Genomic DNA, 18744 nt, shown 5'->3' on the forward strand with positions numbered 1-18744 from the left:
TGCATTTCTGATTGGTGAACGTATTTATCACTCAAATGATGGAGATGGAATAAAAAACTTCAGCGTCTCAGGTTACGTTCTCACAGTAGTGAAAACATTAACTCACTCAGTGCCAGCCGTTTTCAGAATTTCTACCCCCCTCAGTGTTAGCCGTTTTTGAGCATTTGACTGATTTTTAAAGACCCACAGAATATTTTCCACTATGACTATCTGAAATCTGACACCAGATTCTCAAAGATTAAAGTCGCTATTTTCATCAGAAAAAAAAATGTTTCTGGCTTGTTTAGTTATTCCGTTGAATAGAGCAAGTTTTACACAAATCGCCAGTTTCAGAGCAAAAAGATGAGAAAAACAGCCCCCCCCCCCCCCCCCCCCCCCCCCCCCGATCACACAGACGTATCTTCCTCTTCCTCCCGACACGCAGAGATGACCCGTTTAGCTCGGTTAGTTGATGGTTTTATCTCACGATTGCAACATTATCAATAATCCACTCAGGTCCACACATGTTCTGTGTTAGTATGTGGAGCTGTGAGCTGCTGGATACGTCACAATATCACTTCATAGCGCCATAATCTCACTCGTTCCTGCTTCTTCCTCTTTAGCTAATGTAGCATCAATGGCTAATCTCACTTCTAAAGCTGCGCTGCTGCCACCTTTAGGGAACAGTTGGCCACTACAACAGACTAAAGCTTAGATATTGAGGAGGGACCTCCGCCAGGGTGTGTTCTAGTAATCTCCGTGAAAAAACATAAATGACATTCAGACTTAAGCTCCATGTTTTCCTACTGTAAGGTTTTTTTCTCTATCTTCTTCTTATGCTGGGCGATATATCGATTTTTTAATTTATATTGATATATTTATAAGCAAGATATCACACGGGACAGTATTGTTTATAGCAATATAGTTAATTTTACGTTAAAATAGCATTATATTTATTTCCATTGGCTGCAAGTCCGCACATATTTCTCCTCTCTCTCTCTCCCGTGTCCATGACTCACACACACAGCCACTATGCTCCGCCTCCCTAGCGCTGACGAAACACCTCCACTCACTGACCTCAGCAGCGACAACACACAGAGTCCGCCACCAAAAAGTTGGTCAGTAATAAAAGGATATTGGTTCAATCATTTGGAAATGGTTTGGCTTCAGAGAGTCACATGACCAGCAGCAAAGTGTACTTTGTATGGAATGTTGAAAACCCGTTTCAACTAAAGGTTCGAGGCTTTGAGCACAACAAACTCACCATAAAGTGCAGCACAAGGAGTGTGTCAGACTACGCCGAAACAAACCCTGCTGCAAGCTTCACTGGCCCATGGTGTTCCCTACGAAAAAACTAGTGAAAATGTCAACAAAAGTACAACGACACACTAAACAACCACTTAAACACAAAATGACTATAAAAACATTTTTAAAAGGACTTCAGAAACCACTCAAAAGGCAGTACACATCATTTTTTGGCTTGATTACCACCCATGCTAAGAAAAAAGGTCTGCACAACTGCGTGTTTAGCTCCCAATTTCAGTTTTATTTTACACCAAAAACGTGACGTTTCGAGCTGACCAGCTCGAAACGTCACGTGTGTAAATCATTGGTGTAAAATAAAACTGAAATTGGGAGCTAAACACGTAGTTGTGCGGACCTTTTTTCTTAGCATCTTTCGATATTGGTATCGGATATCGGTCAGATATCAGCCAGAAAACGAATATCGGATTGCATCTAAAATCTCCGATATATAGTATATAATATTTATTCAATTGTAGAATACTGTACTAAATATATTATGTGGTTACTCACTACCAAACCAAATGTTTGTGATACAGTGTTAAGTTCGACGAGATCAAGGCTACGATTAAGTGCTAGCAAGACAAAGCTAATAAATCTCTACCTTCCCTTTTTTTTGCTAATTTGTTCAGCTACTTTATTACTGTTGAACTTTCTTTTCAGGCTGGGAATCTGGTGGCCTTTTCCTGTAATTCATTTTTAATGACTTGTCTTTAACTCGCCTGTGAGCGAGGCCATATCATATCTATTATAATAATAATAATGGTTGGACTATTTTTTAGCACCTTTCTACACACGCTAAGGATTTTGCAGAAACCATTTATTTTTTCTTTAGTTGCACAGCTGTCGTACAGTAGCAGGTAATCTTCAAACTGGCAATGTGTCGATTATTAGACCAGCCACTTTCTCTCTACAGAGCCAAGGACGCCCACAACTCTATTCTAGAGAAACAAGAACAAAAATGACTTAGAAACACACAATGACAACATTAATACACATAATAGCCAAAATGTGCATATGATGACTCCAATAACACACAAGACAAATACAAAAACACACAAGATGAGACATAAATATTCAAATCAACAGCAGAAATACATAAAATACCACCAAAAATATAGAAAATGTGAGTAAAAAGATGAGAATTGCACAAAAGGACAACACAAATGTATTTTAACTTTAGACAACTACAAATATACATGATACACGAGAATACCAGGAAAATAAAGAGAAACAAACACAAAATGACAACACAAATACACAATATGCATAGAATATACACACACACAAAACAAACACAAAAATGCACAAAATGATAAATATACAAAAAGACAACAAACAGACTAAAGTCATTGTTGTTTCCTGTGTCAATGCTCACATCATTTACAAACAAGTTCATAGCTCGTCTGCTAAATATTGAGTTTTAATAAAACCCCAAATGATGATCTGTCATGTTTTACATTGATAGGTCTACAAACCTACATGTGTGTGTTGGTGTGTGTGTGCTTTAGTCGTAGATGTTGTGATGGAACAGTCAATGGGTTCATGTCAGTTTGATTTCAAAGGTAAATAAATTGTAGCTCGTTGGTTGTTCCCAGCAAGCGTGTGGTGGTAATGTGTGAAACGTTTGTGTGTGTGTGAAACGTGTGTGTGTAGACACAGTAATGGCTGTGTAGCTGTCAGCAGGCTACGGGTTGTTTGCCCAGTTCTTGATTCTCACCTGGGGAGTTCATTAGCTACAGCCTTCCTTTCTCCTATTGTTTGTGGGACATTCTTCGGCGCCGTCGGTGCCACATTCATGACCAGCTGCTGCTGGTTTGCAGATTTCCCATTTGCCCGCCGCGAGCACTGAGTCACTTTGTAAATGGCAAAATCTGCATTGCCTTTTGGCTCTGGTAAACACGAGCTCCCCTTCCAACCATTTCCTCCTCAGCAGACAGATCACACACACTCACAGCCAGAGACGGGACCATGAGCAAACAGCTCGGCCAATCTGTGCCTCCCAAATCAGCCCCGCCGGCTGCACTTTGCTGCTTTTTCTGTCAGACATCATCTCAGGTCACAGGTTGCAACATCGCAAGGAAAAAGCTTTAAAATTCTAAACACATCGAGGCCTTCCGTCTGTCCACGATCGCAGAAAACAGGAAAACATTTACTTCTCGAAACGGAAAAGCCAATGTTAGAAAAACAAGTGGAAATTCCATTATGAAGAAACAACCAAGGCTTTGTGTTGGTTTTGTTATCATTGTTTATACAACAGTTAGTTCTGACCAAGTGATTTGATTGGACGACAGACATTTAATAATATAATATTACATTAAAGGTCCAGTATTATGCTATTTTTCACCCACCTGTTCTAAGAACCGCAACATAGTATTTTAGCTTTATTTTCCCAAACTCACCTGTTTTCTGGAGTTTTAGCCTCTGGAAAGTCACTGTCAGAGCACCCCTAAAAACAGTTTTTAGGGTGTTCATGCATATGCATGAGTGGGCGTGTCTATAGATGCTGAGTACACGCCACAGCTGATCACCACAGCAATTTTCTTTTGCTATCCACACACTCTTTTTATTGTTTTCAGCCAAAAAACTGCACATTACAGTAAAACACATGGATATTTAGGAGGCTATTGTGATTGTGAGTCCAACAAAGGCTGCTCAACGTGTGTGTTTATCACATCAGCAGCAGAGTCAGTCAGCTGTTTCAAACACTCACCGTGTTAAGCTGCTATGTCGTTTTCTTTCCCTCTGCCACCATCCACATGAACACACCCCAAATCACCCACTGAACCCCCCCCCCCCCCCCACACCCGGTCACCACCTCCATAATGACATTATCTGCTGCACTGTATATATATATATATATATATATATATATATATATATATATATATATAAATATATGTATTTATATTTATCCTATTTATGCTTTATTCTCTATCTATCCTTTATTTATCCCTCATCCTTTATATTTATCATTATTATTATTATTATTATTATTATTATTATTATTATTATTATTATTATTATTATTATTGTTGCTGGGTTGTTCTTTGTTTTTTTTCTTTATTTTTTTTTGTTGTTGTTTGTTTTGTGCACCAACTACCAAGACAAATTCCTTGTACTGTCCTTAAAACTGTACATGGCCATTAAAAACATTTCTGATTCTGATTCTGAATTGATTGTCAGCGGCCACACTGTGCATCGGATTATCTATATACTGGATTATCTGTATACTGGATTATCTGTATACTGGATTATCTATATACTGGATTATCTGTATACTGGATTATCTGTATACTGGATTATCTGTATACTGGATTATCTATATAGTGGATTATCTATATACTGGATTATCTATATAGTGGATTATCTATATACTGGATTATCTATATACTGGATTATCTATATAGTGGATTATCTATATACTGGATTATCTATATACTGGATTATCTATATACTGGATTATCTATATACTGGATTATCTATATAGTGGATTATCTATATACTGGATTATCTATATAGTGGATTATCTATATACTGGATTATCTATATAGTGGATTATCTATATACTGGATTATCTATATAGTGGATTATCTATATAGTGGATTATCTATATACTGGATTATCTATATAGTGGATTATCTATATACTGGATTATCTATATACTGGATTATCTATATAGTGGATTATCTATATACTGGATTATCTATATAGTGGATTATCTATATACTGGATTATCTATATAGTGGATTATCTATATAGTGGATTATCTATATACTGGATTATCTATATACTGGATTATCTATATAGTGGATTATCTATATACTGGATTATCTATTTAGTGGATTATCTATATACTGGATTATCTATATACTGGATTATCTATATAGTGGATTATCTATATACTGGATTTTCTATATAGTGGATTATCTATATAGTGGATTATCTATATACTGGATTATCTATATACTGGATTATCTATATAGTGGATTATCTATATACTGGATTATCTATATAGTGGATTATCTATATTGTGGATTATCTATATAGTGGATTATCTATATACTCGATTATCTATATACTGGATTATCTCCATAGTTTATACTGAAGGTTAATATATCTGTAGATAAAGGGACTAGTGGTTAAGGGAGCAGGCCTGTAATCATAGACTCACTGGTTCTAATCTCACTGGTCCATCATTGTGGGATGTTGATCAGTCCCTTATATTAACCCTAACTGCTCCCTGGGTGCTACACCATGGCTGCCCACTGCTCCTCAGGGAGGGGTTAAATACAGAGAACACATTTAGTGTATGTAGCTTTACATATATGATAATAAAGTATAATGTATATTCTATATTAGACCACAATGATTGTTTTAGCTGTGAGGTAGTTTGAGAGGGAGTTCACATTCTTATAGGGTAGGAGGAGCCAGGATTGTCAGGAGGAGGAGTTTCCACCTCATGATGTAATATTGGGGGAAAAATCCAACTGTCCTATTTGTAACTGACTTTTTACAGAATGTGGAATAACAAGGGAGGGAGGAAACAGAACTTTTTTGTCTTTGTCTCTCTGAATGAGGCTAAATGAATGTATATCACTGTAGTAGAACCATTATAAAGTGATTTTTTAATAATACTTCCCCTATAAATGTGTCTTCAATCAGTTTGGAGAATGAAGGTGACCCATGACCCCACGGTGTTTACGTTAGTAAATATGGAGGCGTCCAGTGTAGGACTGTGTGTCACGCTGAGAAATGTTCTTTCCAACAGAAGTCAACACTTCATAACTTTAAGGAGAGTGAAAAACAAGAGAGCCAGGTTTATCACTCTAGACGTTTGCTGTTACATCTTTACAGCGTGACTGACTGGATGTGGAGTCAGAGTCAACAGTGGTGGGATAGGGATGTCAGTGCATGGTTACGTAGACATATATGGCCTGGGATCGAACCCTCAACCTCTGGATCAGAAGACGACCTGCAATATACCCACACATGCATGGATGGTAAGATTTTGAAATGGTAAATTAGAGCCACTAGACATGGATTAATATAAGGAAGAAGTAAATGTGAATGGGAAATGAATCTATAATCACACATTAGCATTAGCATTAGCAGGAAAGCAGAGCTCTAACTGGTGTTCAGAGGCAGTGATGGCACAGAATGACATTCTCCAGTGTTAGACAACGCGTTATTAATGGAACCTGAAACAGGCAAACAGAGAAAGTGATGGGGTGAAATTTTATAGATCAAATCTCCACACTTTCCTTTTGCTTCTTTAGTTTTTTTGAAAGAAGCCACAGACCTACGTCTCAGGTGTGCACCCTGCATTCTGATATGGTTTCAGGGAGCGGAGGCTGTGCCCTAATCTCCTAATGCGTGCTCCCTCTGCCCTTGGGCAAGGTCACGGACAGAATGGATGGAGCTTTATCAGCTTTGATGGATTTATCTGGAATTCCTCTGCATTGGGCCTGGTTTTTTTATGGTTTATATGTCGTTATACTGTGTGTGTGTGTGTGTGTGTGTGTGTGTGTGGTTTCCCTGCACGATAGTAAGCTTATCACTGATGTATTATCTTCATGAGCTTTTATCAAACTTGTAATTACTGCATCAACCACATAAACTCACTTTCAGCCACGTTTTCCACTTTTGACGAATTTGTGAATGTAAATCATGATAATTTCTAAATGTAAAAGGGCATTGAACCTAAAGCCTGTGGATAAAAATAATGTAATTAACACTTTAAGCAAAGCTTGACAATGTTTTTGATTCATATTTAAATAAGCTTGAAGGGTTTCTTACTAGACTTGGATAATGTAACGTTTTTCCTCTTATTTTGCCTCTTTTCTTCTCTTATTTTGCTCGTTGCTCATTTTAGCACAAACCACCCCTGACGTGAAGCCAATCATTGCATGTGCAGATTACAACAACAAAGGTTTATTTTGTGTATTTTTGTCTTCATTTTGTTTGTTTGAGTGATTTTGTGTTTTTGTTGTTGTTTAATGTGTTTTCTGTCATCATTCTGTGTTTTTGCTGTTTTAGTGTGTGTTATGAGTAATTTTGTGTATTTTTTGCAGTCATTTTGTATTATTTACTGTAATTTCTGTGTGTTCCGGCTCTCATTTTATTATTTTCTGTGTATTGAGTCATTTTAAGTGTTTGGAGTCATTTTTCGTTTTTTTTTCCTTTAAATACTTTGAGGGCCACCAAAAATTAGGGCTGCATTTGGTCCCCTGGCCGCCACTTGTCCACGTTTAGTGTACGTGACAGTGTGAGGCAGAAGTAAATGATGGTAAAGATAAGTGTCCAATAGAAAAAGATGAGTTTGTGGTTTTATTGACCTGTTTGGGAGCTTGAGCAGAAGCAACCTGACAGCACTGCCTTCTGTGATGAGAAACAATCTAACGTCTATATTTGGTGGAGCACAAAGAACAATGTCAGGAGAAAGAGACATTGTAGCCTCCACCTGCACACCTCCCATCCAAACACTGTCAGAGGGAAAGTTGGAGACTTGCCCTCCAACAATGAGGGGCTGCAGTTCTCACAGCTCAAGAAAAAGCAATTTACCTTCACCATCGCCCAATGGAACACACACACACACACACACACACACACACACGAACGCACGCACGCATCAGAATCAGAGCAGTTGCAGCAGGCGTGGAGGTGTTTGGAGGTGGAGATGGAGGTGTGTGTGTGTGTGTGTGTGTGTGTGCGCGTACGACCACAATGACATCATTTCCACCTTTCTAACACTTCCTTACCAGTAAAATTTGAAAGCAACAAATGATCAAATGTACCCAGAGCAGAACAATACTTTGAAATAAAGTACTTCCTGGAAATCATTAAAAGTTACCCTTACAGCCTGAGATCTGTGGGTATTTAGGGCCCTATGTAATAGTTTGAAATTCTTTTTTTTTTAAATTCTGCCCTTTTAGAAATATTTTTCCAATGTATTCTCTTATTTTCCCTATTTTTTTCACTTATTTCTCTCTTTTTTGACTTTTTTTTTTTTTACGTGTTTAGATTTTTTTTTTTTTTTTTTTTTACTTTTTACCCAAAGCAGACCAAGACTTTGAAATATATATATTAGTTATCTATACCTTTTTCTGTTGGGGTTCTGTTTAGTTTCATATCATGTTTAAATGTCAGTTTCTGATCTATTGAAGGTTTCTCTGTACGTCTGATGTTAGTGTATAAGTGCTAATATGTGATGCAGAACAAGTCGGCATCAGAGAAACAAACAAAAAATAACAAAACCTTTAAAGGTACACTGTAACTTTTGGCCACTAGGGGCGCTAGACCTGTAATTTTCACGTTAAGCGCCCCCTAGTGGCCACACGCACAGCAGCACTGTCGCACAAAGCAACAGTCAGTCAGTGGGGCCAGCCTCCCTTGTCTTTTGATTGTGTCTGCAGACAGTAGTTGACCTGGAACTTTGGGATAAGGATTGGCTCTAAGGGCTGGGGTACGAAGCGGGGCTGGGCTCGCGTCGCGGCTGGAGGTGCAGCAGCCACCACCGCCATCCTCCTCTCCCTGCCGCGGGAGGCCCGGCGCTTGGCCCTACTCGCTGGGTCGGTGGCGCTCCTCCCTACTCCCTGGCCTCATCGCTGCGTCGGCCTTTTAGCCCAATGAGTATATCAGAGCCTGTGGTCATGTGACTGCCGTAAAGGGATACGTTCTCCAGGAATTTTTCAGGTCACATGACCTGGCCAAAGAGGTCCATCTCTCCAAACTTACATAGTTGGTAATTCAAGAGGGAATCCGCTCAGAGCATTGATACTGTCAGTCACTGAATATTGTCCTGGGGAATCATTTAAAATAACTCTTTAGGTCTAAAAGTCCACGGTGTTCCTTTAATTTTCTGATAAAATAGTGATTCTTGTTTTTGTTTTGTTTTTTATTGCTTCACAATACTGTATCAGAGGTTTTAAAACTGTAAACTTTGGATATCGGTCAATACTCTCTTGTGTACTTTAGACCAGTGGATCTATTATGAACATTTTGCTCAGAATTGTGTGAAAAAAAAAAACTATAGAACATAATGATAGAATGGATGAGTGACAACACATTTTAAATAATCTTAATTTGTAAAGAAGTGGATATAAACAGTATTTAGTACCTCCTCAATAGATTGATTTCTGTAGTTTTTATAATTTACAGTCATTTCTCGTCTGATGTATTTTCAGTTCATGTTCTAATCAAGATCATTTTGTGTTTTTTGTTGTTTTTTGTCTGTTCTTTTTATAATTCAGTGTATTTTTCTCTTATTTTGTGTGTTTTTATTGTTGTTTTGTGAGTTGTTTGTAATATTTAGTATAGATTATTATTTTTAACTAAAAATACACATAAAAACCTATATTTTTAATCCTTTAATTTGTACAATTTGTTCTCTCTCTGTCTCTCTCTCTCTCTGTCTCTCTCTGTTTCTCACCCGTTTGAGAAACACTGATTTATATCACATTTATTCATTTGAAACTCATTCTGTTTTAGTTTTATTCGTTTTGGCAGTCGACTAGAATGCTGTGGTTGTGCACGGTAAAACATTTATGACGTGTTAATGACATACTGTATCTCATATACTTCTGAAGCTGTTTTTCTTGTTTATTTCCCTAAAAATAAAATAACAGATTGTGAATTTATTAAATAAACATGAGCAAAGAAAGAGCAAGTGTTAAAAATGTAAAAGTAGAAGAAGAAAAGCTGGGAGGAGCTTTGCGTGTGTGTGCGTGTGTGTGCGTGCGTGCGTGCGTGTGTGTGTGTGTGTGTGTGTGTGCGTGTGTGTGCGTGCGTGCGTGTGTGTGTGTGCGTGTGTGTGCGTGCGTGCGTGTGTGTGCGCGTGCGTGTGTGTGTGCGTGTGTGTGTGTGCGTGCGTGCGTGTGTGTGTGTGCGTGCGTGCGTGCGTGTGTGTGTGTGTGTGTGCGCGTGTGTGCGTGCGTGCGTGTGTGCGTGTGTGTGCGTGCGTGCGTGTGTGTGTGTGTGTGTGTGTGCGCGTGTGTGCGTGCGTGCGTGCGTGTGTGTGTGTGTGCGTGCGTGCGTGTGCGTGCGTGTGTGTGTGTGTGCGCGTGCGTGTGTGCGTGCGTGTGCGTGTGTGTGTGCGTGTGTGTGGGTGCGTGCGTGTGTTACAGCCATCTCTCTGGTTTAAGCATTCCCTGGTTTACCATTATGGACTAATAAGTGTGTGTGTGATTAATGACAGGAGGCAGAGCCATGAATGCAGCTCTCACAAATACAATCCCTACTACACTACACTACCCAGCATGCTCTCTCAGGGCTCGAGACTGCAACCAAAATGGTCACATATGCGACTATTTTTTTTATCTGGTTGCATCCGTGTGAGTGCGTATGGATGGACCTTAAGTTGGGCCTTTTTTTTGCACTCCTCTCCCTCTGTCCCCTCTCTCTCACTCTCTCTCTCTCTCTTCTCTCTCTCGCTCCTCGCTCTCTCTCTCTCCGACGCGCTGGGGGGAGCAGACGATGCGCGCTCAGAGATGCGCGCTACACAACGTGGCTGCAGGTGAATGCGCCGAGTGAGTGAGTGCGCACGGTCCGTGAACGGAGCCAGGCATAACGAGCCGTTCACTGAGTGCGCGCTCACACTGAGGGCAGCAGTAAAAAGGAAGAACGTGCTGAGCTCAGCGATAGAGCGTACACGCTCATCAGAATCATCATAGAGAGACCAGAACTGATGGACTATGATACCAGGACAGATGTTCAGCTGTGGTTCTCTCAGGGCAGGGGTCTGCAAAACAACAATAAAAGACACAAAGAAAAACACAAACTATAACAGAAACACACAAAAATGGGGCAAATATTCTAAAAATTATACCAAAAAAACACCGACCACCACAAAATGACAACAAAAAGCACAAAATAGTGGAAAAATAAACTAAATGTTACTTAAAACACACAAACAATGGGAAACATACACAACATGACTCAAAAAACACAGAAAATGACTGAAAACTACACTAATAATAATTATAATATGCTCAAATAAAGCAGCACAAAGCGACAGAATGAACCATATTAAATGATGTGATCATCATGGTATGATGTGGGACTAAAATAAGTGACCTCTCTGGTGTGTTTCCCTTTCCTCCATCAGGCTCCTTCATGATGGTCAACTCCTCGCAGCATTTTGGTGGCCAGCGAGCTCAGCTGTTGCTCCTCCCCCTCAGTGAGAATGACACCCACTGCATCCAGTTCAGCTACTTCCTGTACAGCCGCGATGGCCACAGCCCTGGGGAGCTGCAGGTCTACATCCGGGTCAACGCGGGCCCCAAGGGCAGCGCGGTGTGGAATGTCTCTGGGTCCCAGGGCCGCCAGTGGCATCAGGTGGAGCTAGCTGTTAGCACCTTCTGGCCCAGCGAATACCAGGTGAGTTGGACCAGGGAAGAGGGTGGGGGGTGCATCTGAGGTGTGTTAGGGTGGGCGAATAGAGCTTTCTAAAGGCTAAAGCTAAAGGTCAGATGACATCATTAAAGTGGTGCTGCTTTCGCGCCTCATTTAGCCTCATTTATTCTCATTTAGCTTACAGCTACCAATCAGGAAACAAATAAAGTATGACACACAGGTTTGTACGAGAAGTCCAACCAGAACCTTAAAGGTACACCTCTAAGCTCCATTAACCCCCGCAGCCCTGGACAGGATAAGCAGGTACACAAAGAGACTTTTCTATTGCCCGTTTGTGACCTTTTTTGATTTTTATGAAGACCTTATCAGCAGCAGACCCCAGGCTCTAATTTAGTGTAAGCAAAATGACAAAGAAATACATGCAAATAACAGAAAACATATAAAAAGTGACAATAGAAACATGCAAATAACAACAAAAGCCCATAAAATGATAACAGAAAACACAAAACAGGAGAAAAAAACATACTAAATGTTAGCTTAAACACACAAACAACAGGAAAAATACGTAAGATTACGTCAAAAAGAACAAAGAAAACCCCAAACAAAATGACAACAAAACTAAATATACAAACAATAATACTAAATTACACCAAATAAATGGATTTGATTCATATTGCACTTCATCTCTATACTGAAGTAGTCTTAAAGCGCTCATTCACACACCAATGGGAGCAACTTAGGGTTCAGTGTCTTGCCCAAGGACACTTTGACACATAGACAGGTATTGACTGGGATCAAATCCCCAACCTCTTGATCAGAAGACGACCTCCTCTACCACCTGAGCCACGGTCGCCCAATACTCACAAAAAACACAAAATAAGAGGAAAAATAGACTAAACATTACCTAAAACACAAAGGGCCTGTACTATGAAGCTGGATAAATATATCCTGATATCTCTCCGTTAGCTTCACCTAAACAAACATTCTCTGTCAGAGAGCAGCTGTACTACAAAGCAGGATATAAACACGTTGACTTCACCCAGGTGGTTTCAGCTTGGCTCCTGTGACAGGGGGAGATTGCAGCGTCTGACCAATCACAATCAAAGAGAGACTGTAGAGCAACTTATGTTACAATTGAATAATAATTATTTAAAAATATGAAGAATTAAAATCAATAATTCAGAACAAAAACAACACTGTTGCTGGAGAAAAAGCAGCTATAAAAGAACACAGACAGGAAGCTGCTGACGCTGTTAATGTGTAAAAGTGTGAGATGATCAATATTAATCCATGGGATGATAAACGGACAGCGCTCTGATCAGTTTCATATTACTGATGTCATCAGTAAATGAAAGCATTCATTTATCCATTAATTATCTTTCTTTCTAACCCAACCAGGATCTTCTAACAACAGCTCATTTTACAAGAGAACTGATTGGTCAGGAGGCGGGACTTTAGTACTCACTCAGATCTGATTCACTTCATAACCTGGTCCAGACCAGTTTAGTCGTTCAGCCTAAGTTACCATGATGATTTAGCCTGGTAAGAAGATAGCCAGCGTCGTATACAGCACACATTGAATAAATACAGGACGTTTGCACGATAGGAGGTAATCCAGCTTCATAGTACAGGGCCCCAGTGGCTCTGCTCTAAGTGAACACTTATATTTGTATGTTTGTTTAATTAGATCAGTGTTTCCATAGTATCACAAACCTGAAGTTACAGTTCAGTCTAATTATGAAGTTATTTTGTACCTTATTTATTTATTAAAAAAAGAATATTTGGAAAGTGTCCAATAGTATTACTGTGAACATGCACTTATTCAGTTACTAAGTTAACATAACATAGTACATTTAAAATCATATACTTAAAGCATACTTTCTACACTTCAAGTTCTTCCACTTTAGCACATAAAAATACACTAAATATTCTTCCTGTTGACCTTTTTTTTTTTTTTTTTTTTTTTTTTTTTTTTAACAGTTTAATTACAATTAAAATATATTTATTACAAAATGAGTTGTTCCTAATCATAGACACACTTAAATTATATTGAGGATTAGTTTGGCTTCAAGTACACAAAAGTATGCCACATTTTAGTACACTTAACACATGTATTTATCACCAGGGTTAGCAGTATTTCTAGGCTCTAGTCACAGTTTGTGTTCGTTTCCATCCCTCGTGTTCATTCAGTCTTCAGCGCTTTGAGATGACTATTGTTGTCATTTGCGCTCTATAAATAAAGTTGAATTGAATTCATCTCTCCCAGTACCTTCAGTGTGGCAGTGAAGATATGTGGCTTTTGTAAACTAGCTGACTATTTGCTCTCTTTATCCCACTGCTGGTTTCTGATTGTGCACTGGAATCAAAGAGGAAGACCTGGTGTTGATGAGCATTGACACAGTCAAGGACATTGGTGTACAGAGGACAAAAGCAGATAAGTAGATAGTGCAGAGTCTGTTCAGGCAAGGGTTGCTCCTCTTCCTCTTCCTCTTCCTCTTCCTCTTCCTCTTCCTCTTCATCACACCATACACACATGGCATATTTTAAAGACAAAACTGACTTAGACTCAAACTGTGTGGCTGTTTAAGGGAAAAACTCATTTTGTTTTATAGTTTGTGTGGATCCATCAATGTCCTCCAATGGTTTGGAATATTTAAATCTGCTGGAGATGAAGATTTTTTAAATGGATCCTCCACTGTTTTTACAAGTTAGGCCTAAAATCTTTGAAATGCACTTATTAGAAGATCTATGTCTAATAAAACACATTATTATGCATACATAGGAGTGTGTATTGCCTGGCATCTGGCGATACGATTCATATCCCGATACATAGGTCACGATACGATACACTACAATATATCCCAATATTAAAGTATAAGGCGAATATTGCAATTTTTTAATATATGTATGACTTGAGAAACAATCTGTAAACTTGTACACCTTCATGAGAACATTATGTATGAAATATATTTTACACTTAAAACATGGGCTTTAACATTCCATGTGCCAACAACTTAAAATAACATACAATCTGCCTGTGGCTTTTAAACCCACTTTGACTTTAGTGCAACTTAACTGAGCAATATGTCTAGAACAACAAATAAATGCAGAAAGTTAGTACTTTCTTTTTAGATTTTATTGAAAAAAAACACAAGCTGGTCAACATGCCCAGGTTTCAGCATTTCTTTGTGCAGTTACATCTAGGCCTGGGCTGATAACAGATTTTACTGAACGATATATTGTCCCACAAATTATTAGACCAAATCAACCACTAATGTAATAATAACATATAATACGTACATCCTTTCAAATGCAAACAACTTGTATTTCTCATTAGTATTTTTTACCATTGTAATTGGAACGTCAAGAACTTTTAAATATTTTAAACAAATAAAACAAACAATTAAAATAAAATTGACTCTCACTCTCTCTCAACAATTGCACTTTCATAAATATCACAAACAAAAACAATAAAATTGACACTGTCCCTGTTAAGAACAAAAGAAAAAACACCTGAAATGCTATCTATCTATCTATCTATCTATCTATCTATCTATCTATCTATCTATCTATCTATCTATCTATCTATCTATCTATCTATCTATCTATCTATCTATCTATGTCTTTGCTGTAAATCATCTATTTCTTATTAGCTTCCTCTACCAACACCTCAAAATCTGCTGCTTGCTCAGCTCTCCTTCACGCTCCATGTTCAACATCAGGGGTTCTCAACTGGTCTCACCCTGGGATCCACATTTTGCCACGGTCATTAAATCATGACCCACTTTTTTTAAATTCAATCAACCAATTTAGTATTTGAAAAAATAGATGTTGAAAACACACATATAATCTTTTTTAAAACATGAATATATATTTTCCTGTGCAAAACTTTCTTTAAAAATAAAAGACAAGTCCAACATGAGATATTTTTGACCCACCCAGTACAGGTCCGTGACCCACTTTTGGGTCCCGACCCACCAGTTGAGAATCAATGTTCAACATAACACTCTCAATTAAATAGGGCGGTCTCCACCACTACTGCTCGTGCGCTAATCATTGCTGCAATCTTAGTGAATTCCTCGCATCAGGTGAGGAAACTGCATCACCAAAGGATTTATGTTTACCACCCTTTATTTCAGATCTTTATGAATCCATCCCAGAGTGTTTCAGTGTTTGTAGCTCACTTTGTTCTTTAGAAGAACTTCAATAGCTTCCACAGATGTAGGTTGTCTGATGCTGCTGCTAATAAATGTACCTGGTCGGGTCGGTGTGAGCGGGTGTGTGAGTGGCTTTAGGACCGGAGGATGTTCTTCTTCTACTTATTATTAGAGGTTGAAAATGAACAGATTGGTGTGCTAGCGCCCCCTCAAACTGAGGTCAAAAGCTGAATTGTTCGGTTCCATTTCTGGTATATGTGACAGTGCCGTTGTCATTCATGTATGAGGTCTTGCAGCCCATGTGAGGTCTTGCATCCCACAAAATGCCTAGGATGATTAACCAGTAGATCGCGATCGACATATTGTGCACCCCTGAAGTAGAGTGTTGATGAAGGTCAGAGGATGTAGACACAGGAGAGAGAACATTTCACTGTTTTCACTCCATGCTCTGTCTCAGCCTCTGCTTAGAAGAGGCTTTAGTTCTCAGATGTGTTGAAATATGGACACGTTGGTCATTTCCATGGTGTTTGCTCGCTTGCTGTTTCAGCCAGGGACGTTTTTTATGCATCACTACACACAAACTGTGAGTCGACAGACTATCCGCGTTGTCATACATCTTGTAAACACTGCTGCATTTAAGCTGCTACGCGAAGCCGGGGGTTCAAACGCCATTTGCACCGGCTATTTCTTGAAAGTTTTTAAACTTTGTGCATCTTTGAATTTTATATATAAGTATCAGATCTGGACTAGAAAGGCTGCTCTGAATACCCATGTTTCATCTCTTCATGCCGACAACTCTTTTCTTTTTTCTCAATATCCAGGAGAGCAAATATCAGTGGGAGGCCTCGGGGAAATCTTTGGAAAATCAATTTTACTTTGATACCAAACAACATCCAATCATTGTTTCAGACAAATGTAGAGCCTTGGAATGGAGGAGTGTTCGCTGATGAAAGCAAGAAAATCCAGAGCAGGAAACTCAGCCTGGGGATTCATCAAGGCGACTATTTCAAGCTTATTTTGTTCCAAAGGTTTAGAACAACAGAAAACAGATTCTATTTCCATCCCATTCATTGGTTTCACATGTAGAAACAAGACTCTACAATAGGGTGACCGTACTTCTGAACTTACCCGCACATGATCTTTTTTCACGTCTTGTCCGGGCCGTTCGGCCGGAGCTCATCAACATTGTTTTCCAGGGATACTGAACACATCTAGGGGAGCACGTTGATTTAAATGACCGTAACTCCACTACTATTTGCTCTCTCTGAGAAATTCCAGTAGTTTCTGAAAGCTAATGAGTATCATGTCATTACGGTAACTTTACTCACAAGCAACAGAATCATTGAAGATTGTTACGGCAGAATTTACGGTTGACCTCATTTAGTGACATGATTCATTGCTCTGGTTGAATGATGGAATCCAGGAGAAGCATTGATGATTTTATATAAAAAGTTTATTTTATTGCTAAGTAAAAAGGTACAAGATGGAACAAAGTGAAACAAAATTAGCGTCCGTCCAGGCGGACGTCCGAAGGAAGTGCCGCGCCCCGCTCCAACAGTTTCAAAGCTTAAGCTTTTTATACAGATAAGAAAAGGTCCCAACAGTGAGAGACAAAAGGGAGGGAGTCAGATGCCCATAGTGGAAATGTTGGAGGATGATGAAGATGTTATGAGAAGGTTTGGCTCCAGTCTTTATCTGTCTTGATAAGTGTGTGCGTCAGTGTATGTCTGCATGTGAGCAGAGATTCTGGCCTTGGCAGAGACTGTGCTGCACTGAGTACGCTCTGTACTGTTTAATCATGATTCAGCTGTTCAAAGGTGTAATGAGTAATGGAGTCGTCATGTATTAAAACATGACAAATTGTACACATGAACATACATTTGACGATATGATGATGAATATAATAATTGACCATAACAAGATGCTGCTTTGTTTTGTCCCACATGCGGAAAAAAGAAGAGAGACTAAAGTCCAAGATGGATTGAAAGAGACCAAATATTGGTGAATATAATTTATAAAAGATAACAGGAAGATCCAGCACCTCATTTTCTTAAATATGTTATTGCAGCATCTCATTTGCTTTGAAGTGTTTTGATTAAATGTTGTATTAAAAGTATTATATTTGGACAGCTGTGTCTTTTATTGAGTTGAAAACACTGAAAATGTCATCGTACACACAAAACTGAATGTAAAAACTGAGCGCGAGTGAGGAAGAGAGGGAAAGTCAGGCCACGCCTCCAAGCTATGTGTAAAGTTTGATTTTTGGCAAAAATTGCTTCTCTGTGTCAGCTTTTTTAAGCCAATTAGTGAAGCTAAGCCTGAGGTAAAGGTTGTTCGTTGGAATTTGCGGAAAAGAGCAGCAGCATCACAGCAGCAGGTAGCTTAGCTAGTAGCAGCACCTGCAGCGATGATGCTATTGCAGGAGAACCTGTGACCTCCAACTGACAGGACACAGGAGGAGAACTATCCAAGGGACAGAGAGAAGAGAAGGAGCTGATGTTCAAAGTTCTGATATAGACATTAAGACAGAGGCTCAGTTCAAAGCTAAGATGAGCTGCTGCTCTAGGTTTATGAAAGACAAGGCAGGCCTTGGCTGGGAAATATGTAAAAAAATTGCAAGGATACAAAGTTTTCCATGGCTGGTTCTTTGGCTGTTAAGACAAATAAAAGGTAAACACATGTTATATTTTCTGCTGATTCATTAGAGGAGTTATGGCCTTATGGGTGTAAAAAGTTTGTAAATATTTTGTATTTGTGGGTTTTTTGTGTTCTGAAAGTTTAGTGACTTGTGGATACATTAGCAGTGATTTTGCGCTGTCCTTGGTGCTGAAACATGGCAGATTTAACAGCTTTAGATTAATTGGTTGTTTGTGTTCATGTGATATTATTTTCCCATTTTCTTAGCAAAATGTGCTTTCAATAAATGTATTCCGTGACATTTTTGTTTCTCTCT

General features: G+C 39.0%; 1 protein-coding gene across 4 annotated transcripts in view; it reads left to right on the plus strand.

The window, feature by feature from the left end:
• Positions 1–18744, plus strand: part of ptprua (protein tyrosine phosphatase receptor type Ua) — a 389498-nt gene that overhangs the window by 170666 nt on the left and 200088 nt on the right. For all 4 annotated transcript variants that reach the window (XM_028461775.1, XM_028461776.1, XM_028461777.1 and 1 more), the window contains exon 3: positions 11387–11658. In XM_028461775.1, coding sequence (XP_028317576.1) covers positions 11387–11658 — 272 coding nt within the window. The remainder of the gene's footprint in view (positions 1–11386; positions 11659–18744) is intronic.

This window comes from Gouania willdenowi, chromosome 11 (assembly GCF_900634775.1).
Source record: "Gouania willdenowi chromosome 11, fGouWil2.1, whole genome shotgun sequence".
In the NCBI taxonomy this organism is placed as follows: Eukaryota; Metazoa; Chordata; class Actinopteri; order Blenniiformes; family Gobiesocidae; genus Gouania; species Gouania willdenowi.